Here is a 19753-nt window from a genome sequence, read left to right as displayed (position 1 = left end):
TCCAGCCTGATGAAGCAGACATCAACCAGTGTGAACGAGCAGCATGTCGTGTCCAGTCCTCACCATCCAGCGTCTCAGGACGTCAGACTTTTGGGATGCGTAACGCTCCAGCGTCCGGTAAACTCCGTCCCGGTGGGTTTGTCCGGCTGCAGCGCATCCATAGATGATGTGATTGTGTCCACCACCACTAAAGAGGAGCACATCCACAGCCACAGCCACACACCTGTGGGGACAGGTGGACCGGGTCAGGTTCGGCCTGGAGAAGCAACAGTTTCAGACATTTCCGGGTTCCCGTGTCCTCCACCAGAGGAATTACGCGCCGTTTCCTCGGTGGCTGGATGAAGATCCATAAATCTGTCTCGATCATTTCAATCATCAGCAGCTGCAGTTTACAGTTTTTGTTGATAATAAAATTTTATTGAACTTTATAAAGTCCCACATATTAATAAGATTCACTTGGAGACTCATTCATAGACAGAAAAACATCTTTCAAAAGGAAAAGAGCCCAAGACTAACATTTACATCATGTTTAGACACAAAGGAATACTTTCGATCAGTAAAACAAAAACATTAAATGGGAAAACTCCTGAAAACAACTTCTTGTGAATAATTTATAGAGAAAAAAATCTGATATTAAAAATGTACTTTTGATATAAAGCTCGTCCGGTAAACTCCGTCCCGGTGGGTTTGTCCGGCTGCAGCGCATCCTGGGATGATGTGATTGTGTCCACCACCACTTGGGAGGAGCTTTTCCATAGCCACAGTCACATACCCGGAGGGGTGGGGTAGGAGGGGGTCAAGTTCGTTTCTTAGGTCTACCTCGGGTCCAGTTCTTTACCAATAATCACTGTTAATACCGATCAGAATCAGAAAGGGTCCGGAATGTTCGGCTGACACCTGGTTCAGGTGTTTGTGTGGTGGAAATGGAAAGATGACGTCAGAGTAGTTTAAAAATGGGGTCTTTGATTAAAATGTACTATTTAAACCCGATGGGGGGTGATGTAAGGAGGGGGGCGGTGTTATTGTTTTGGTTGTTTCCTCTTCCGGGTGAGCTCTGTAGGTCTGCTGATTGGTGCTTCGCTGGACTCCTGGCCACGCCCTCCAGACTAAGGTCTGCTCCTATGATTGGTGATATTACCTGGATGCCACGCCCTTCTTGCTGAGGTCTGCTCCAATGATTGGTGCGTTTACCTGGACTCCTGGCCACGCCCTCCCTGCTATGCAATGTTGCTCATTCCTTCATTGATTCATTGATTCATTGATTCATCATCAACTTCATCCGCTGTGGGGTCATGGGGGGCTGGATTCTATCCCAGCTGACTGAGGGCGTGAGGCGGGGGACACTCCGGGCGCGACGCCAGCGCACCGTGGATAAAGTAATGTTATCAAAGTGAATTACAGTATTAGAAGAATCATGTCTAAGGTGTTTAGGACCAATAAGAAGACACTGTGTCACATGACATCAAGAAACCTGCTCATCCACGATACCACACCTTTCAAATGACAGGAAAACCAAACCAGTTTCTATTTCCTCTCTGTTTTTTCGCCACTCGCTTCCCGGAAGCCGTTCCTCTGCGTAAAATCACGGCGCGTTCTGCTGTTCAGGCCCGAACCCGGTTCTTTACCGCCTTCGTTCTCCTGCTGGTGATCCAAACGGACCGGGACACGAATATTAAATCCAGCCTGATGAAGCAGACATCAACCAGTGTGAACGAGCAGCATGTCGTGTCCAGTCCTCACCATCCAGCGTCTCAGGACGTCAGACTTTTGGGATGCGTAACGCTCCAGCGTCCGGTAAACTCCGTCCCGGTGGGTTTGTCCGGCTGCAGCGCATCCATAGATGATGTGATTGTGTCCACCACCACTAAAGAGGAGCACATCCACAGCCACAGCCACACACCTGTGGGGACAGGTGGACCGGGTCAGGTTCGGCCTGGAGAAGCAACAGTTTCAGACATTTCCGGGTTCCCGTGTCCTCCACCAGAGGAATTACGCGCCGTTTCCTCGGTGGCTGGATGAAGATCCATAAATCTGTCTCGATCATTTCAATCATCAGCAGCTGCAGTTTACAGTTTTTGTTGATAATAAAATTTTATTGAACTTTATAAAGTCCCACATATTAATAAGATTCACTTGGAGACTCATTCATAGACAGAAAAACATCTTTCAAAAGGAAAAGAGCCCAAGACTAACATTTACATCATGTTTAGACACAAAGGAATACTTTCGATCAGTAAAACAAAAACATTAAATGGGAAAACTCCTGAAAACAACTTCTTGTGAATAATTTATAGAGAAAAAAATCTGATATTAAAAATGTACTTTTGATATAAAGCTCGTCCGGTAAACTCCGTCCCGGTGGGTTTGTCCGGCTGCAGCGCATCCTGGGATGATGTGATTGTGTCCACCACCACTTGGGAGGAGCTTTTCCATAGCCACAGTCACATACCCGGAGGGGTGGGGTAGGAGGGGGTCAAGTTCGTTTCTTAGGTCTACCTCGGGTCCAGTTCTTTACCAATAATCACTGTTAATACCGATCAGAATCAGAAAGGGTCCGGAATGTTCGGCTGACACCTGGTTCAGGTGTTTGTGTGGTGGAAATGGAAAGATGACGTCAGAGTAGTTTAAAAATGGGGTCTTTGATTAAAATGTACTATTTAAACCCGATGGGGGGTGATGTAAGGAGGGGGGCGGTGTTATTGTTTTGGTTGTTTCCTCTTCCGGGTGAGCTCTGTAGGTCTGCTGATTGGTGCTTCGCTGGACTCCTGGCCACGCCCTCCAGACTAAGGTCTGCTCCTATGATTGGTGATATTACCTGGATGCCACGCCCTTCTTGCTGAGGTCTGCTCCAATGATTGGTGCGTTTACCTGGACTCCTGGCCACGCCCTCCCTGCTATGCAACGTTGCCCGTTCATTCATTCATTCATTCATTCATTCATTCATCATCAACTTCATCTGCTGTGGGGTCATTGGAGGCTGGATTCTATCCCAGCTGACTGAGGGCGTGAGGCGGGGGAAACTCCGGGCGCGACGCCAGCGCACCGTGGATAAAGTAATGTTATCAAAGTGAATTACAGTATTAGAAGAATCATGTCTAAGGTGTTTAGGACCAATAAGAAGACACTGTGTCACATGACATCAAGAAACCTGCTCATCCACGATACCACACCTTTCAAAAGACAGGAAAACCAAACCAGTTTCTATTTCCTCTCTGTTTTCCGCCACTCGCTTCCCGGAAGCCGTTCCTCTGCGTAAAATCACGGCGCGTTCTGCTGTTCAGGCCCGAACCCGGTTCTTTACCGCCTTCGGTCTCCTGCTGGTGATCCAAACGGACCGAGACACGAACTTTAAATCCAGCCTGATGAAGCTGACATCAACCAGTGTGAACGAGCAGCATGTCGGGTCCAGTCCTCACCATCCAGCGTCTCAGGACGTCAGACTTTTGGGATGCGTAACGCTCCAGCGTCCGGTAAACTCCGTTCCGGTGGGTTTGTCCGGCTGCAGCGCATCCATAGATGATGTGATTGTGTTCACCACCACTAAAGAGGAGCACATCCACAGTCACACACCTGTGGGGACAGGTGGACCGGGTCAGGTTCGGCCTGGAGAAGCAACAGTTTCAGACATTTCCGGGTTCCTGTGTCCTCCAGTAGAGGAATTACGCACCGTTTCCTCGGTGGCTGGTTGAAAATCCATAAATCATTTCAATCATTATCAGGTGCAGTTTGCAGTTTTTGTTGATAATAAATTTTTATTGAACTTTATAAAGTCCCACATATTAATAAGATTCACTTTGAGACTCATTCACAGACAGAAAAACATCCTTCAAAAGGAAAATAGCCCAAAACTAACATTTACATCATGTTTAGACACAAAGGAATACTTTCGATCAGTAAAACAAAAACATTAAATGGGAAAACTCCTGAAAACAACTTCTTGTGATTAATTTATAGAAAAAAAAATCTAATATTAAAAATTTACAATTTGAAATAAAGCTCGTCCGGTAAACTCCGTCCCGGTGGGTTTGACCGGCTTGCAGCGCATCCTGGGATGATGTGATTGTGTTCACCACCACTTGGGAGGAGCTTTTCCATAGCCACAGTCACATACCCGGTGGGGTGGGGTGGGGGGGGGGGTCAAGTTCGTTTCTTAGGTCTACCCCGGGTCCAGTTCTTTACCAATAATCACTGTTAATACCGATCAGAATCAGAAAGGGTCCGGAATGTTCGGCTGACACCTGGTTCAGGTGTTTGTGTGGAGGAAATGGAAAGATGACGTCAGAGTAGTTTAAAAATGGGGTCTCTGATTAAAATGTACTATTTAAACCCGATGGGGGCGTGGTCGTAAGGAGGGGGGGTGTTATTGTTTTGGTTGTTTCCTCTTCCGGGTGAGCTCTGTAGGTCTGCTGATTGGTGCTTCGCTGGACTCCTGGCCACGCCCTCCAGACTAAGGTCTGCTCCTATGATTGGTGATATTACCTGGATGCCACGCCCTTCTTGCTGAGGTCTGCTCCAATGATTGGTGCGTTTAGATGGACTCCTGGCCACGCCCTTCCTGCTATGCAATGTTGCTCATTCCTTCATTGATTCATTGATTCATTGATTTATCATCAACTTCATCCGCTGTGGGGTCCTGGGGGGCTGGATTCTATCCCAGCTGACTGAGGGCGTGAGGCGGGGGACACTCCGGGCGCGACGCCAGCGCACCGTGGATAAAGTAATGTTATCAAAGTGAATTACAGTATTAGAAGAATCATGTCTAAGGTGTTTAGGACCAATAAGAAGACACTGTGTCACATGACATCAAGAAACCTGCTCATCTATAATACCACACCTTTCAAAAGACAGGAAAACCAAACCAGTTTCTATTTCCTCTCTGTTTTCCGCCACTCGCTTCCCGGAAGCCGTTCCTCTGCGTAAAATCACGAAGCGTTCTGCTGTTCAGGCCCGAACCCGGTTCTTTACCGCCTTCGGTCTCCTGCTGGTGATCCAAACGGACCGAGACACGAACTTTAAATCCAGCCTGATGAAGCAGACATCAACCAGTGTGAACGAGCAGCATGTCGGGTCCAGTCCTCACCATCCAGCGTCTCAGGACGTCAGACTTTTGGGATGCGTAACGCTCTAGCGTCCGGTAAACTCCGTTCCGGTGGGTTTGTCCGGCTGCAGCGCATCCATAGATGATGTGATTGTGTCCACCACCACTAAAGAGGAGCACATCCACAGCCACAGTCACACACCTGTGGGGACAGGTGGACCGGGTCAGGTTCGGCCTGGAGAAGCAACAGTTTCAGACATTTCCGGGTTCCCGTGTCCTCCAGTAGAGGAATTACGCGCCGTTTCCTCGGTGGCTGGATGAAAATCCGTAAATTATTTCAATCATTATCAGGTGCAGTTTGCAGTTGTTGTTGATAATAAAATTTTATTGAACTTTATAAAGTCCCACATATTAATAAGATTCACTTTGAGACTCATTCACAGACAGAAAAACATCCCTCAAAAGGAAAAGAGCCCAAAACTAACATTTACATCATGTTTAGACACAAAGGAATACTTTTGATCAGTAAAACAAAAACATTAAATGGGAAAACTCCTGAAACCAACTTCTTGTGAATAATTTATAGAAAAAAAATCTAATGATAAAAATGTACTTTTGATATAAAGCTCGTCCGGTAAACTCCGTCCCGGTGGGTTTGTCCGGCTGCAGCGCATCCTGGGATGATGTGATTGTGTCCACCACCACTTGGGAGGAGCTTTTCCATAGCCACAGTCACATACCCGGTGGGGTGGGGGGTCAAGTCCGTTTCTTAGGTCTACCTCGGGTCCAGTTCTTTACCAATAATCACCGTTAATACCGATCAGAATCAGAAAGGGTCCGGAATGTTCGGCTGACACCTGGTTCAGGTGTTTGTGTGGTGGAAATGGAAAGATGACGTCAGAGTAGTTTAAAAATAGGGTCTTTGATTAAAATGTACTATTTAAACCCGATGGGGGGTGATCGTAAGGGGGTGGGGGCGTGTTATTGTTTTGTTTCCTCTTCCGGGTGAGCTCGGTAGCTCTGCTGATTGGTGCTTCGCTGGACTCCTGGCCACGCCCTCCAGACTAAGGTCTGCTCCTATGATTGGTGATATTACCTGGATGCCACGCCCTTCTTGCTGAGGTCTGCTCCAATGATTGGTGCGTTTACCTGGACTCCTGGCCACGCCCTTCCTGCTATGCAATGTTGCTCATTCCTTCATTGATTCATTGATTCATTCATTCCTTCATTGATGCATTCATTCATTCATTTATTCATTCATCCATCCATCATCAACTACATCCCTTGTGGGGTCATGGGGGGCTGGATTCTATCCCAGCTGAGGGCGAGGCGGGGGAAACTCCGGGCGCGACGCCAGCGCACCGTGGATAAAGTAATGTTATCAAAGTGAATTACAGTATTAGAAGAATCATGTCTAAGGTGTTTAGGACCAATAAGAAGACACTGTGTCACATGACATCAAGAAACCTGCTCATCTATGATACCACACCTTTCAAAAGACAGGAAAACCAAACCAGTTTCTATTTCCTCTGTTTTCCGCCACTCGCTTCCCGGAAGCCGTTCCTCTGCGTAAAATCACGGCGCGTTCTGCTGTTCAGGCCCGAACCCGGTTCTTTACCGCCTTCGGTCTCCTGCTGGTGATCCAAACGGACCGAGACACGAATATTAAATCCAGCCTGATGAAGCAGACATCAACCAGTGTGAACGAGCAGCATGTCGGGTCCAGTCCTCACCATCCAGCGTCTCAGGACGTCAGACTTTTGGGATGCGTAACGCTCCGGCGTCCGGTAAACTCCGTTCCGGTGGGTTTGTCCGGCTGCAGCGCATCCTGAGATGATGTGATTGTGTCCACCACCACTAAAGAGGACCACAGCCACAGTCACACACCTGTGGGGACAGGTGGACCGGGTCAGGTTCGGCCTGGAGAAGCAACAGTTTCAGACATTTCCGGGTTCCCGTGTCCCCCAGTAGAGGAATTACGCACCGTTTCCTCGGTACTGGTTGAAAATCCATAAATCATTTCAATCATTATCAGGTGCAGTTTGCAGTTGTTGTTGATAATAAAATTTTATTGAACTTTATAAAGTCCCACATATTAATAAGATTCACTTTGAGACTCATTCACAGACAGAAAAACATCCCTCAAAAGGAAAATAGCCCAAAACTAACATTTACATCATGTTTAGACACAAAGGAATACTTTCGATCAGTAGAACAAAAACATTAAATGGGAAAACTCCTGAAAACAAGTGTTTGTGAATAATTTATACAAAAAAAATCTACTATTAAAAATGTACTTTTGATATAAAGCTCGTCCGGTAAACTCCGTCCCGGTGGGTTTGTCCGGCTGCAGCGCATCCTGGGATGATGTGATTGTGTCCACCACCACTTGGGAGGAGCTTTTCCATAGCCACAGTCACATACCCGGTGGGGTGGGGGGGTCAAGTTCGTTTCTTAGGTCTACCTCGGGTCCAGTTCTTTACCAATAATCACTGTTAATACCGATCAGAATCAGAAAGGGTCCGGAATGTTCGGCTGACACCTGGTTCAGGTGTTTGTGTGGTGGAAATGGAAAGATGACGTCAGAGTAGTTTAAAAATAGGGTCTTTGATTAAAATGTACTATTTAAACCCGATGGGGGGGGTGATCGTAAGGAGGGGGGGCGTGTTATCGTTTTGTTTCCTCTTCCGGGTGAGCTCTGTAGGTCTGCTGATTGGTGCTTCGCTGGACTCCTGGACACGCCCTCCAGACTAAGGTCTGCTCCTATGATTGGTGATATTACCTGGATGCCACGCCCTTCTTGCGGAGATCTGCTCCAATGATTGGTGCGTTTACCTGGACTCCTGGCCACGCCCTTCCTGCTTGCTCGTTCATTCATTCATTCATTCATTCATTCATTCATTCATTCATTCATTCATTCATTCATTCATTCATTCATCATCAACTTCATCCGCTGTGGGGTCATTGGAGGCTGGATTCTATCCCAGCTGACTAGGGCGTGAGGCGGGGGAAACTCCGGGCGCGACGCCAGCGCACCGTGGATAAAGTAATGTTATCAAAGTGAATTACAGTATTAGAAGAATCATGTCTAAGGTGTTTAGGACCAATAAGAAGACACTGTGTCACATGACATCAAGAAACCTGCTCATCTACGATACCACACCTTTCAAAAGACAGGAAAACCAAACAGTTTCTATTTCCTCTCTGTTTTCCGCCACTCGCTTCCCGGAAGCCGTTCCTCTGCGTAAAATCACGGCGCGTTCTGCTGTTCAGGCCCGAACCCGGTTCTTTACCGCCTTCGGTCTCCTGCTGGTGATCCAAACGGACCGAGACACGAATTTTAAATCCAGCCTGATGAAGCAGACATCAACCAGTGTGAACGAGCAGCATGTCGGGTCCAGTCCTCACCATCCAGCGTCTCAGGACGTCAGAGCGCCGGAACCAGACGTTCAAGGAGACGCTTCCTGAGGATTTCCTGGAAACTGAGAAAAGTTGTCATGAAGGAATTCCTTCTGTTGTATTCGCGGCCTTTGAAACCGAGCAGACTGACGTCACTGAGCGTCAACCCCAGAGTACCCCAGTGGGTTCGTTCACACACGATATAGAAACTCTTACCGGGTCAGTTATCACACCTGACATCCAGACATCAGTCGGGTAGAACTGCCCGAACCAGCCGTTACGCACGACTTTCTAGCGACGTTCCGTCGCGCACAGCGTGACACTGATGTTGGTAACGCTCGTCCAGTTAAACCACATGAAGGAGGAAGTATTGGCAGGTGCCACTAAACGAGCCCGCGTCCTTGATTCCTGCTTTTGTGACTCCCAACTGCCTCCTGAAGACCACTGCAGACTTTAGGGATGCGTAACGCTCCAGCGTCCGGTAAACTCCGTCCTGGTGGGTTTGTCCGGCTGCAGCGCATCCATAGATGATGTGATTGTGTTCACCACCACTAAAGAGGAGCACATCCACATCCACAGCCACACACCTGTGGGGACAGGTGGACCGGGTCAGGTTCGGCCAGGAGAAGCAACAGTTTCAGACATTTCCGGGTTCCTGTGTCCTCTAGTAGAGGAATTACGCGCCGTTTCCTCGGTGGCTGGTTGAAAATCCATAAATCATTTCAATCATTATCAGGTGCAGTTTGCAGTTGTTGTTGATAATAAAATTTTATTGAACTTTATAAAGTCCCACATATTAATAAGATTCACTTTGAGACTCATTCACAGACAGAAAAACATCCCTCAAAAGGAAAAGAGCCCAAAACTAACATTTACATCATGTTTAGACACAAAGGAATACTTTTGATCAGTAAAACAAAAACATTAAATGGGAAAACTCCTGAAAACAACTTCTTGTGAATAATTTATTGAAAAAAAAATCTAATGATAAAAATGTACTTTTGATATAAAGCTCGTCCGGTAAACTCCGTCCCGGTGGGTTTGTCCGGCTGCAGCGCATCCTGGGATGATGTGATTGTGTCCACCACCACTTGGGAGGAGCTTTTCCATAGCCACAGTCACATACCCGGTGGGGTGGGGTGGGGTGGGGGGGTCAAGTTCGTTTCTTAGGTCTACCTCGGGTCCAGTTCTTTACCAATAATCACTGTTAATACCGATCAGAATCAGAAAGGGTCCGGAATGTTCGGCTGACACCTGGTTCAGGTGTTTGTGTGGTGGAAATGGAAAGATGACGTCAGAGTAGTTTAAAAATGGGGTCTTTGATTAAAATGTACTATTTAAAACCGATGGGGGGTGATGTAAGGAGGGGGGCGGTGTTATTGTTTTGGTTGTTTCCTCTTCCGGGTGAGCTCGGTAGCTCTGCTGATTGGTGCTTCGCTGGACTCCTGGACACGCCCTCCAGACTAAGGTCTGCTCCTATGATTGGTGATATTACCTGGATGCCACGCCCTTCTTGCTGAGATCTGCTCCAATGATTGGTGCGTTTAGCTGGACTCCTGGCCACGCCCTCCCTGCTATGCAACGTTGCCCGTTCATTCATTCATTCATTCATTCATTCATTCATTCATTCATTCATTCATTCATTCATTCATTCATTTATCATCAACTTCATCCGCTGTGGGGTCCTGGGGGGCTGGATTCTATCCCAGCTGACTGAGGGCGTGAGGCGGGGGAAACTCCGGGCGCGACGCCAGCGCACCGTGGATAAAGTAATGTTATCAAAGTGAATTACAGTATTAGAAGAATCATGTCTAAGGTGTTTAGGACCAATAAGAAGACACTGTGACGGGAAAACCAAACCAGTTTCTATTTCCTCTCTGTTTTCCGCCACTCGCTTCCCGGAAGCCGTTCCTCTGCGTAAAATCACGGCGCGTTCTGCTGTTCAGGCCCGAACCCGGTTCTTTACCGCCTTCGGTCTCCTGCTGGTGATCCAAACGGACCGAGACACGAACTTTAAATCCAGCCTGATGAAGCAGACATCAACCAGTGTGAACGAGCAGCATGTCGGGTCCAGTCCTCACCATCCAGCGTCTCAGGACGTCAGAGCGCCGGAACCAGACGTTCAAGGAGACGCTACCTGAGGATTTCCTGGAAACTGAGAAAAGCTTGCATGGGAGGAACACGTCTACAAATCTGTCTCGGATCATTTGAATCACCAGCAGCTGCAGTTTTTGGTGTTAATAAGGTTTTATTGAACTTTATAAAGTCCCACATATTAATAAGATTCACTTTGAGACTCATTCATAGACAGAAAAAAAATCTTTCAAAAGAGAAATAGGCCAAAACTAACATTTACATCATGTTTAGACACAAAGGAATACTTTTGTTCAGGAAAACAAAGAAACATTAAATGGAAAAAAAAAGTCCTAAAAATGACTTTGTGAATAATTCATATAAAAACCTAAAATTATGTATTTATCTTTGATATATAAAGCTCAGCCGGTTGTTTTTAACAGTTTGTTGTTTCAGTTGAAGTGATTTTTGAGTCGCATCTAAACAAACGTAACTCAAACCTCAAAAAGTCGGTGTTTGTGATTGTTGACAAGTAAATAAAAACAAGAAGTAAACACTGATTATTTCGGAGTTTTACGTCATTTTTTGGTTTTGCAAATAAATTACAAATGAACCAACAACCTGCTTAAGGTCAATAGTTTGTAGTAAAAAAAAATTCAACACTGAAAGTTTTAATCCTTCAGTTTTTCATGAACCCCCCCCCCCCAAATGCTTTTATTGTGAAAGCCACAGGAACTCCATCCCCACTGACATCTACATAACCGGTAAACAGCAAGCAATAATATGCTATATTAATGATAACATAACTGCTTAAAAGAGCGTCTGCAATGTCACTCCCCGTTACCATGGTAACCAAAGGGGTCACCAGATGAGCCAGGACACCATCCGAAGTGTTAAAAACTTTAGATGACCCCCCCCCCCAGAACAATGAACTGAGTCATCACTTTGAGCATCACCAGTTCTGAAATGTCCACAAGTGTCTCTGTAGCCAATCAAAACCACCAGCGCATCCTGGGAGGCGGAGCCTCCGTGGGAACCGCCACGTCGAAAACCGCCCCCTGTCCGACCGACGAGCAGACGAAGTAGAGGTTGGCCCCCAGCATGACCAGGATGGGGAGGAAGGAGAGGCCGAATCCGAACACCCTGATGCTGCTGTTGCCCAGAGAGATGCAGAGCCAATAGAAGAGCCTGCAGGAAATAACAGGAGAGAAAAGGTCACGACCCCCACGCTGTGTCAGCTGTTTACATGATGACGTCACTTGATTGACAGATTGAGTGAAAAAAATCCGTTTCTGAATCAGTGGAGAATTTAGAAAACATATCCCTCCAAACTGTCCTGTGGAGACAACGGAGATTAGTGTAAAGCAGAGGAGACTCCGGTAACCATGGAGACCATTTGTCAATTAAATATAGGGTCATAGGATGCCAGTTCATCACGTGACATCATATAGTTTAAGTTTTGGAGCATCATTTAGGAAACTTGCTGCAGTAAACATTTCAAAGAAACAAAAAACGCACAATTTATAGGATCTGAAAATGTGAAAAATCAACTCAAAGGAATATGAAAGTGATTTCGGTTCAGCTGCTCTGTTCAAAATAAAACAGGTTCAGGCTTTTTATCCAAAACAAGCAAAATAAAACCAAAAATGACAACAAAAAAACAGAAAGAAAACTAAAGTTCAGGTTCAGAGAGGTTGAATTGTTTGTAGTTATTACATTTCAATCCAAAATCACCATTTAAGGTCATTTAAATGTCATTAAATACTAAAGTTCTATTCTGTGAGACTGACCAGAGACAATTACAGGACATCAAAACAGCCCATAGTAAATAAAATCCGTGCGCTCGGCTGTTCAGCTCTGATTGAACCGTTTGAACCAATCATCACAGACTGATTGGCTCTTGGTCCAGAATCCAGAATGAAACCAGTTTCTATTTCCACTGTTTGCTTCCCGGAAGCCGTTCCTCTGCGTAAAACCACGGCGCGTTCTTCTGTTCAGACCCGAACCCGGTTCTGTACCTCCTTCGGTCTCCTGCTGGTGATCCAAACGGACCGAGACACGAATTTTAAATTCAATCTGTTTAAGCAGACATTAACCAGTGTGAACGAGCAGCATGTCGTGTCCAGTCCTCACCATCCAGCGTCTCACCAGACGTTCAAGTCCATGCTTCCTGAGGATTCCCTAGTTAAGATGAAGGAATTCCTATTCCTTTTGTGTGTGTGTGTGTGTGTGTGTGTGTGTGTGTGTGTGTGTGTTCATGTTTGCGTTCCGGCTGAAACTCTGGTTGTGTAGTTTCCTGTTTCATCCTGTTCAGTCTCTTCCTCACCGCTTCCTCTGCCCCGGTGCGCTCTGTAGCTCAGCTCTGATTGGTGCGTCACTGGACTCCTGACCACGCCCTCCCTGGGAGCTCTGCTCAGCTGATTGGTGGGTTACCTACTGCACCTGGTCCAGGTGTGTCAGCATTCTCTCGGCCGGTTGTTCTAACAGTTCTGGAGACTGTTGGGGGGACTTTTGTGTTTTCCTTCGCTTAGTTTTACTGATTACAGACGGGTGAGGAGCAGAGATTCTGTTTGTGAGAATAACGAGTTTTTTGTTTTTGTCTTTTTGATTTGATTTCAATTCATAGTGAGACTCTTATTTTGGTCCCTTCACCTGCAGAGCAATTTTGACGGCGCGTCAGAAATAAACACGAGTCATGCACCTAGATGAGTCAGCAGACAGGTTTTAAAAGGTGTCCAGTTAAACCAGTCTGAAGGATCACAGACGACTATCAGACCAGTCAGAGTGTGTTTCTAACAGCACCAGATCAGATGTAACATTAACAGAGTTAAACATTCACCGACAGGCTGACCCCGAGTGTGTGTGTGTGTGTGTGTGTGTGTGTGTCCCTCTCTGCCACTCACCTGCCGAACACAAACACGATGGTGAGCAGCGGCACCAGCTTCACCAGGTCCTGTCTGATGTAGGTTGCCATGACAGCGAGCTGCAGGAAGAAGAAGAGGAAGAGGGACAGCGACTCGTCGACAAAGTGCCGCTGCGCCGCCACCTCCCTGCTGAGCGCCGCGCTCTGGTGGAGGGGCTTCAGGTTGTTGAAGCGCAGCCGGGCCAAACCCAGAACCACCATCCCTGTAAGGACACCGGTTTTCACTCAGTGGGGCGGGGGGAGTTTTTTTTGGGGGGGGTTTGAGGTGGATGAACGACATGTGGCGTCTTACCCAGGAGGATGGGGATGATGGCGAAGAAGGCGCAACGTAGGGTGTACACCACCCTGAGGGGGGGGCTCACGATGACGGGAGGGTCGAATGGAAGGAGGGCGTAACCCCCCCACACCAGGAGGGGGAAGAGGACCGCCGCAGCCAGCATCGCCATGGACACCCTCACCGTCTCGCTGCACAGACTCCCACACAGATCTGGAGGAAGGGGGCGGGGCTTGTTACCATGACAGCTTGTGAGCATCCTGATGATGGATTTACTTTATCTTTAATAACTTTTAACACTCACAGCATTTGTCGTCCGGTTCTCTCCTTTCTGGGTAAACGACCCCCACTGAGTCCGGCTCCATCTGCACCTCGTCCTTATCGTGCCCCCCCATGAAGACTCTGCTCTCCTCGGGAGGCTCCTTAAAGGACGAACGCACGATCACCTTAGGGATGAAACTCATCGTCGCCTTCCCTGAGTTCCAGTGTACCCCTCCTTTCTCCTCGTCCTCATCCTCCTCCTCCTCCTCCTCGTCTTCATCGTCTGCCAGCGATCCAGCGTCCCCCTTCTCGTCCCTCCGCACCCCGATCTCGTCGTCCCTCCACCTGTCGCCCTCCGGCATGCTCTCCCTCCATCTGGATTTGCCCTTCCTGTCGCTCTCCGCCCGGCTCAGCTCCTCCAGCGGGTCCCGGCTTTCTCCGCTGACTTCCTCGTCCTCTTCCTCCTTCCAAGCCTCAGATTCTAGGACTCTTTTCTCCTCCCAAACATCTTCATCCATCTGAGGCCCTCTGTCTCCAGGCCACGGCAGAGTGCTGGGCTCCAGGAGAGCAGAAGTCATCATTTCCTCCTCATCTTCTTCTTCTTCTTCTTCTTTTTCTCTACTGTAATCCTTTAAGTCCTCCATTTCTTCATCAATCATTTCTTTTTCCTCCACACCATGAACATCTATCTTTTCCCCGAAAGGAGACACCACCTCCTCCTCTGAGCCCAAACCTCCGAGGCCGGACATTCTGGAGTTTTTAAATCCAATCCCGTTCCACTCGATCCCAGTCAAGAGTCGTGTGTCCGTGTGAACAGATTCTTCCGGGTGTTACGGCATGTTTGGCAACAGTTGTGGATTTTTCTGTAAGGAGAAATAAAAACATGACATTCCTTCAGCTTCAGCATTAAAATCAAAGTTCACTGTTTACAAAGGGCGTGTGGCTCCAGAGCCTTCTCGTTTTATTTCTATGTCAGACAATTCCATTTCAAATATTTCAATTAAAACTGCTCCCAAAAACCAAAAACAAGCATTAAAAAAAAAAGGAGATGTAGGATGTTATTCAGAGATGTTGAAATAAAATCTTCTGGTCTACATCCAATGATTCAAAATTGAATCATCAAAATCTTCAAATTTGATTTTAAACAAAGTTTTGATGAAATGATTAATCTATCGATTAACTCCTGAAATCATCTCTAATAATAGACTGTCAGGTTGGAGAAGTTAAATAAGAGATGGATGTTATTGGAATAAAAATTGAATTAGATGACTTAAAATTCTCTATTTATAGAGAATTAATCCTTAAATAATAATAATTTCAGTGAGATGCAGGAAGGAAAGTATTTAAATAGTCTGCGATCAAGAGCAGCAACGTTACAAACAACTAAATAAAGAACATTATTTAAATAATGAACTTGGAAGCTTCACAAACAGACATGGCGACATTCCTGCTGTGTGAGAACATGTGAACTTTGACCGACCGAACGAACAGCAGCCCAGGAAGAGGAACGTTTGAACAGTTTATGTCATGTCAAAGAAAAAGAAAAACAAAACAAAACTGTGAGCAAGTTTAAGTTAATAAAACCTGACGGTTCTTTCCTCCGCTTCACGGTCCGGACGGTTCGGTTCAGGTGTGACGGCTCGTTTGATTCCGACACGCGTTCGTCCCGCAGAGGAGCGGAGTCTGCGGTTTGTTCAGCAGCTTCGATACTCGAGTGAAGAATAAAAAAAAAAATCAACGATCTTTACCTGCTGTCACTGCGGTCACATCCCAGCAACGATCTGCAAATATGTGTGTGGGAAGGAAAAAAAAAACCCCCCAAAAAAAACCACACAAGCTCGAAAGTGTCTCGCTGGTGACGTCAGAAGTTACCTGACAGGTGTGACCAGGTGTGGGGATCCATTCTTCAAACAGAGGGGTGGAAAACGAGGAAGAGGTGTCACTCTGTTTAGTTTACGAGGTGAAAAATTGTGCGATAATTAAAAAGATTTTATTGCCTTTTATTTAATCAATAATTCTTCTTTTCGCTTTAAATTTTCGTGTCGATTTAAGAGTTTAATTCACAATAAAATGATCGGAGTGATTCCTCCGCCAGTCACGAGCTGCTGTCTCCTGACTCAGGTTCAGTGACGTCATCAAACAGGTGTGGCGAGGGCGGAGGCTCCGCCCATTAAAGAAACAACAAAGAATGTTTGTTTTTCTGGTTATTTAGAGGGCCATAAAGTCGGCGACAGACAAATAGGAATTGAAGCAGAGGTGGAATAAAAATCTAAACAAAACTGCAAAATAAAAGGTTTTTTTTCTGGTTTTTTTTTATTTCAAGAACATAAATCACAAATTATCGGTTTCTGTTCAAAACACACACACACAATCCAAACAGTATGTCCACTTAATATGAGTCGACTCCACAAAGCCAAATTCGGTTTCGATGGGTTGTTGTAAAACCAGAAAAGGTCCTTTCAAAAGGTTTTGATCCTCGTTTCACTTTTTACACAGAACTTGACACAGAAGCACAATTTGGCGTTTAGAAACTTCCATTGTTTGATCAAACCGTAAAAAAAAAGTTAATAGCGGAACATGTCACATCATTTTTACACTTTTCTAAAGTCAAGAAGCAAATGACATGAATTTAATCTCATGAGTCACAGCAAAGCAAATATTTTAAAAGACAGACTGAAAAACTAGTGGATAAAAACTGAAGATAACGAAACAGGAGGAAATCTTTCAGGTGGCTGAAGGTGCTTAACGTGGAGCTTCTCCTTCCGAGGATCGCTGGTCATCCGATGGCTGACGGGACATTCAAAGCTTTGGCGATTAAGGCAAAAAAAGAAACATGGACAAAGAAACATCGACATCAGAGACATGAAGCTGCAGCTCCTGAGAGCAGGAGCAGCTCCAGAAGCAGGAGCCTCACAAATTTAAATCAATACACTTCATATAACAAAAAATATCTACATTTCTAATTTCATTTCTGCAACATTTTCTCAAACTGCTGCATCACTTTTTAAGTCATCAAACTAAAACATCAACCGCAGCCTGATAAGGAAGGATTTGAGTGAACTTTGCTGTCATTAAAACCAAAAGAAAGACGGGCGCCACAAATTTTAGGGGTTGTTCTGGATGGGAATCGACCTCAACTCTTTACAGCTTCACAGTTTGGTTTGTTTTTAAATTTCTATCCTTTTTAAACGTTTCCATCTGAATAATTCCTCAGTAAATGTTTGACATTTACAGTTAGTGACAAACACTACATCTGACTGCTAAACGAGAAACCCATCAGTTTCTACATGCCAGCTCTAGTAAAGGATCGTTAGTACGACTTAGCCATAGAAGTAAAAATGAAGTATTTCATTAAAAAAAAAAAACAATAAACATCGAGCACAAACAACATGAACAAGTTAGTCAGCTGCTAAACGACTAAACTATCCACCTGACGAAACTTTAAAAAGGTGTTTCTGTATTCAATGTTTTCAACACAAACTACTTCTGCATCTTTCTCTGGTTGGGGGGGTGGGGGGTGGGAGGGGGTCGCTCATCAAGCCTGGTCGCTCACTTCAAAGCTGTCCGTGTCGTCTCTCTGCTCGGCCGGTGCTAGTTCCTGTTCCAACCCGAGAGCAGAAAAGTCACTCTGTAATTCACTGGGGAGGGGCCCGTCGCCCTCCCTCCTGGCTTTCTTTTTGTTGAGCGACCCTTTAGGACGACCTCTTTTGCGCGAGACGTTCTCCTCGTGTTTGGAGCTCGTTGCTGGACTGCCTCTTTTTCTCAGGGATCCGTCGTTGCTGTTGGACGGCGAGGAAGGCGTGGTCAGTCCCTTGCGGAAGTGAGCGCCTTTCTTGGACTCAGTCTTGCGAGGCCTCCCGCGGCTCCGGCGGGGGGCTGTTGGGCCTCCCTCTGGAGGCTCGGCGCGAGGGTATTTCCTGGGCCGGCCGAGTGGCTTCCACACCTTGGGCTTTTTCAGTTCCTCAGGCGAGGGTAGGGGGTATTTCCTGGGCCGTCCCCGTTTGGCGGGTTGTTTTGTGGGTCGACCGCGCTTCTTTTTGGTGCTCGGGACATGTACCGTCCAAGCCTGGCTCGCTTTCGCGTGTTTCTTGTTCAACGAGCCTTTGGGTCGACCTCTTCCCCTCTTGACCGGCGGGGAGCCATCGGAGTTGAGTTCTTGTTCATCTCCACTCTCCTGCTGGAGTTTTCTTGGCCTTCCCCTCCCTCTCTTGACGCCATTCAATCTGTCCCGTGTCGACGCACCCGTGTTACTGACCTCCAGCTGCCTGGGGCGTACTTTCACTCTTTTTAGCGAGTTCAGACTTCTGACGGCCTCCGCCACCCACTCGCTGGCCAGCTCACTCTCCAGCTTCGACACTTTATTCAGGGAGCCTTTTGGTCGACCTCTTTTCCTGGGGGTTACAGAACTGCTTTCATTCTCCTCACCACTTGTTAAACTCTCCGATGTTCGTTTTTGGGCTCCCTTTGGGTGACCCTTCGGTTTTTTCGGCGAATTTGAGCTACCGTTTTGTAAGTTTTTAGCGGCAGACTTCTTGACAGACTTTTTGGGCCTTCCTCTTTTCCTGGTGATATGGTCCGTCTTAGGAACATCTTCCTCGCTGTCCTGATTCTCGGAACATTTGGGGCTCCCTTGAGGGCTTTGCACAGAATCATCAGCCACACTGTCTTCTGTTATTTGTTGCTCCTTGGGTTTGCTAGCAGACAGTTTTGGCAGCATGCACCCACCGTTAGAAATGTCTGAAACCAGCTCCATCAGATGAACATCCGTAACGCCGACCTTGAGCTTTTTTGACCCTTGTGACTTCCCCCGTCTTCTTTTAACTGGAGTGTTGGACATCACATCGCTGGACTTACTGATCTTAGCATCTTCGTGTTCCAGCGTAGTCGTCATTATATCTTCTTCCATGTTGTTGCTATCCGTTTGGACTGTTTGCACCTGCATTTCAAACATTGAAAATCACAATTAATATTTGATTAACAAAAGTTGTAATAAATAAATAATATATATATATATATATATATATATATATATATATATATATATATATATATATATATATATGCTGATCCAGCAGCTTAAAAAATATAAATATCTATTTAAAAATATTTATTTTTAAATTTCTATTTAAAAAGTAATATTTATGGAAAAATATTTTTACAGAATAACAACGCTACTCATTTGAAATCAGAAATATGTGAATAAATATAATCTACAGCATTAACATAATCTACAAAAATAAACAAATAAATGTAAAAAAAAAAAAAGTTAAGCAAATTCTATTTATTTTTGTGATTAATTTTAGTTTTTTTGCAAGGCTATGTCTATTTCCTGGACGGCAATCTTGCGACGGCGGGAAGGTTTGTTTTCGAAGCTAGCAAAAAAACAACAACGTGCAAATAATTATCGCTGCGTGCAAATAATTTTGCCTTCTACTGTTGTATTTTAATTTTTACAAATCAAAACTCTTTTAATTCAATTCGAACAGTCGCTGCATCCCCGCACATTTCCTCAAAACAAACAAACCCAAAGATTCGGGCCCTCGAACACTGGCTGTCTGTGGACCAGATTGTTTTCCAGGTAATAGTCAGCTTCGACATTCATGCTACGGAAACGGGAGCTAGCGGCGTAAAGAGAGTCAAACCTCACGAACAGCAGAGAGAAAACCTCACCTCCAAGGAGACGTTTGAACGAATTCTGTCTAATTTCAATTCATTGTTGGTTCAGATCGTGGAGTGAAAGTGCGCGTTAATTGTTGTTGTGACGGTTGTTTAAATTTGCGGAGGC

General features: G+C 45.9%; 2 protein-coding genes across 5 annotated transcripts; both read right to left on the bottom strand.

The window, feature by feature from the left end:
- Positions 1-10674: 10674 nt before the first annotated feature.
- tmem79a (transmembrane protein 79a) lies at positions 10675-16042 on the bottom strand. 3 transcript variants are annotated; one of them, XM_068333270.1, is made up of 5 exons: positions 15841-16042; positions 14012-14831; positions 13726-13920; positions 13414-13636; positions 10675-11698 (listed from the first exon to the last, which is right to left on the bottom strand). In XM_068333270.1, the coding sequence occupies exons 2-5, from the start codon at positions 14715-14717 to the stop codon at positions 11503-11505; spliced, it is 1320 nt and encodes a 439-aa protein (XP_068189371.1). In that variant the 5' UTR covers positions 14718-14831; positions 15841-16042; the 3' UTR covers positions 10675-11502. The 3 variants fall into 3 exon arrangements, with proteins under 3 accessions (XP_068189371.1, XP_068189369.1, XP_068189370.1); XM_068333268.1 differs by having other exon boundaries at positions 15717-15852; XM_068333269.1 differs by lacking the exon at positions 15841-16042 and adding an exon at positions 15553-15702.
- A 237-nt stretch (positions 16043-16279) lies between these two features.
- Positions 16280-19753, bottom strand: si:ch211-288g17.3 (ABC transporter F family member 4). 2 transcript variants are annotated; one of them, XM_068333365.1, is made up of 3 exons: positions 19639-19753; positions 17522-18904; positions 16280-16773 (listed from the first exon to the last, which is right to left on the bottom strand). In XM_068333365.1, exons 2-3 carry the CDS (start codon positions 18872-18874, stop codon positions 16768-16770), a joined length of 1359 nt encoding a protein of 452 aa, XP_068189466.1. In that variant the 5' UTR covers positions 18875-18904; positions 19639-19753; the 3' UTR covers positions 16280-16767. The 2 variants fall into 2 exon arrangements, with proteins under 2 accessions (XP_068189466.1, XP_068189465.1); XM_068333364.1 differs by having other exon boundaries at positions 16280-18904.

The sequence above is a fragment of the Antennarius striatus genome, chromosome 14 (assembly GCF_040054535.1).
Source record: "Antennarius striatus isolate MH-2024 chromosome 14, ASM4005453v1, whole genome shotgun sequence".
Taxonomy (NCBI): Eukaryota; Metazoa; Chordata; class Actinopteri; order Lophiiformes; family Antennariidae; genus Antennarius; species Antennarius striatus.
Note: the sequence above shows the minus strand (reverse complement) of the source record. Positions and strands in the feature narration are given on the sequence as shown.

Bases quoted from the DNA above. Each gene is read 5' to 3' on its own strand.
- tmem79a (XM_068333270.1), bottom strand. From the start codon at position 14,717: ATGTCCGGCCTCGGAGGTTTGGGCTCAGAGGAGGAGGTGGTGTCTCCT. The intron at 13,921-14,011 runs GTGAGTGTTAAA...CCCTTCCTCCAG, and splicing joins AGAACCGGACGACAAATGCT to ATCTGTGTGGGAGTCTGTGC. The intron at 13,637-13,725 runs GTAAGACGCCAC...GTGTCCTTACAG, and splicing joins CATCATCCCCATCCTCCTGG to GGATGGTGGTTCTGGGTTTG.
- si:ch211-288g17.3 (XM_068333364.1), bottom strand. From the start codon at position 18,874: ATGGAAGAAGATATAATGACGACTACGCTGGAACACGAAGATGCTAAG.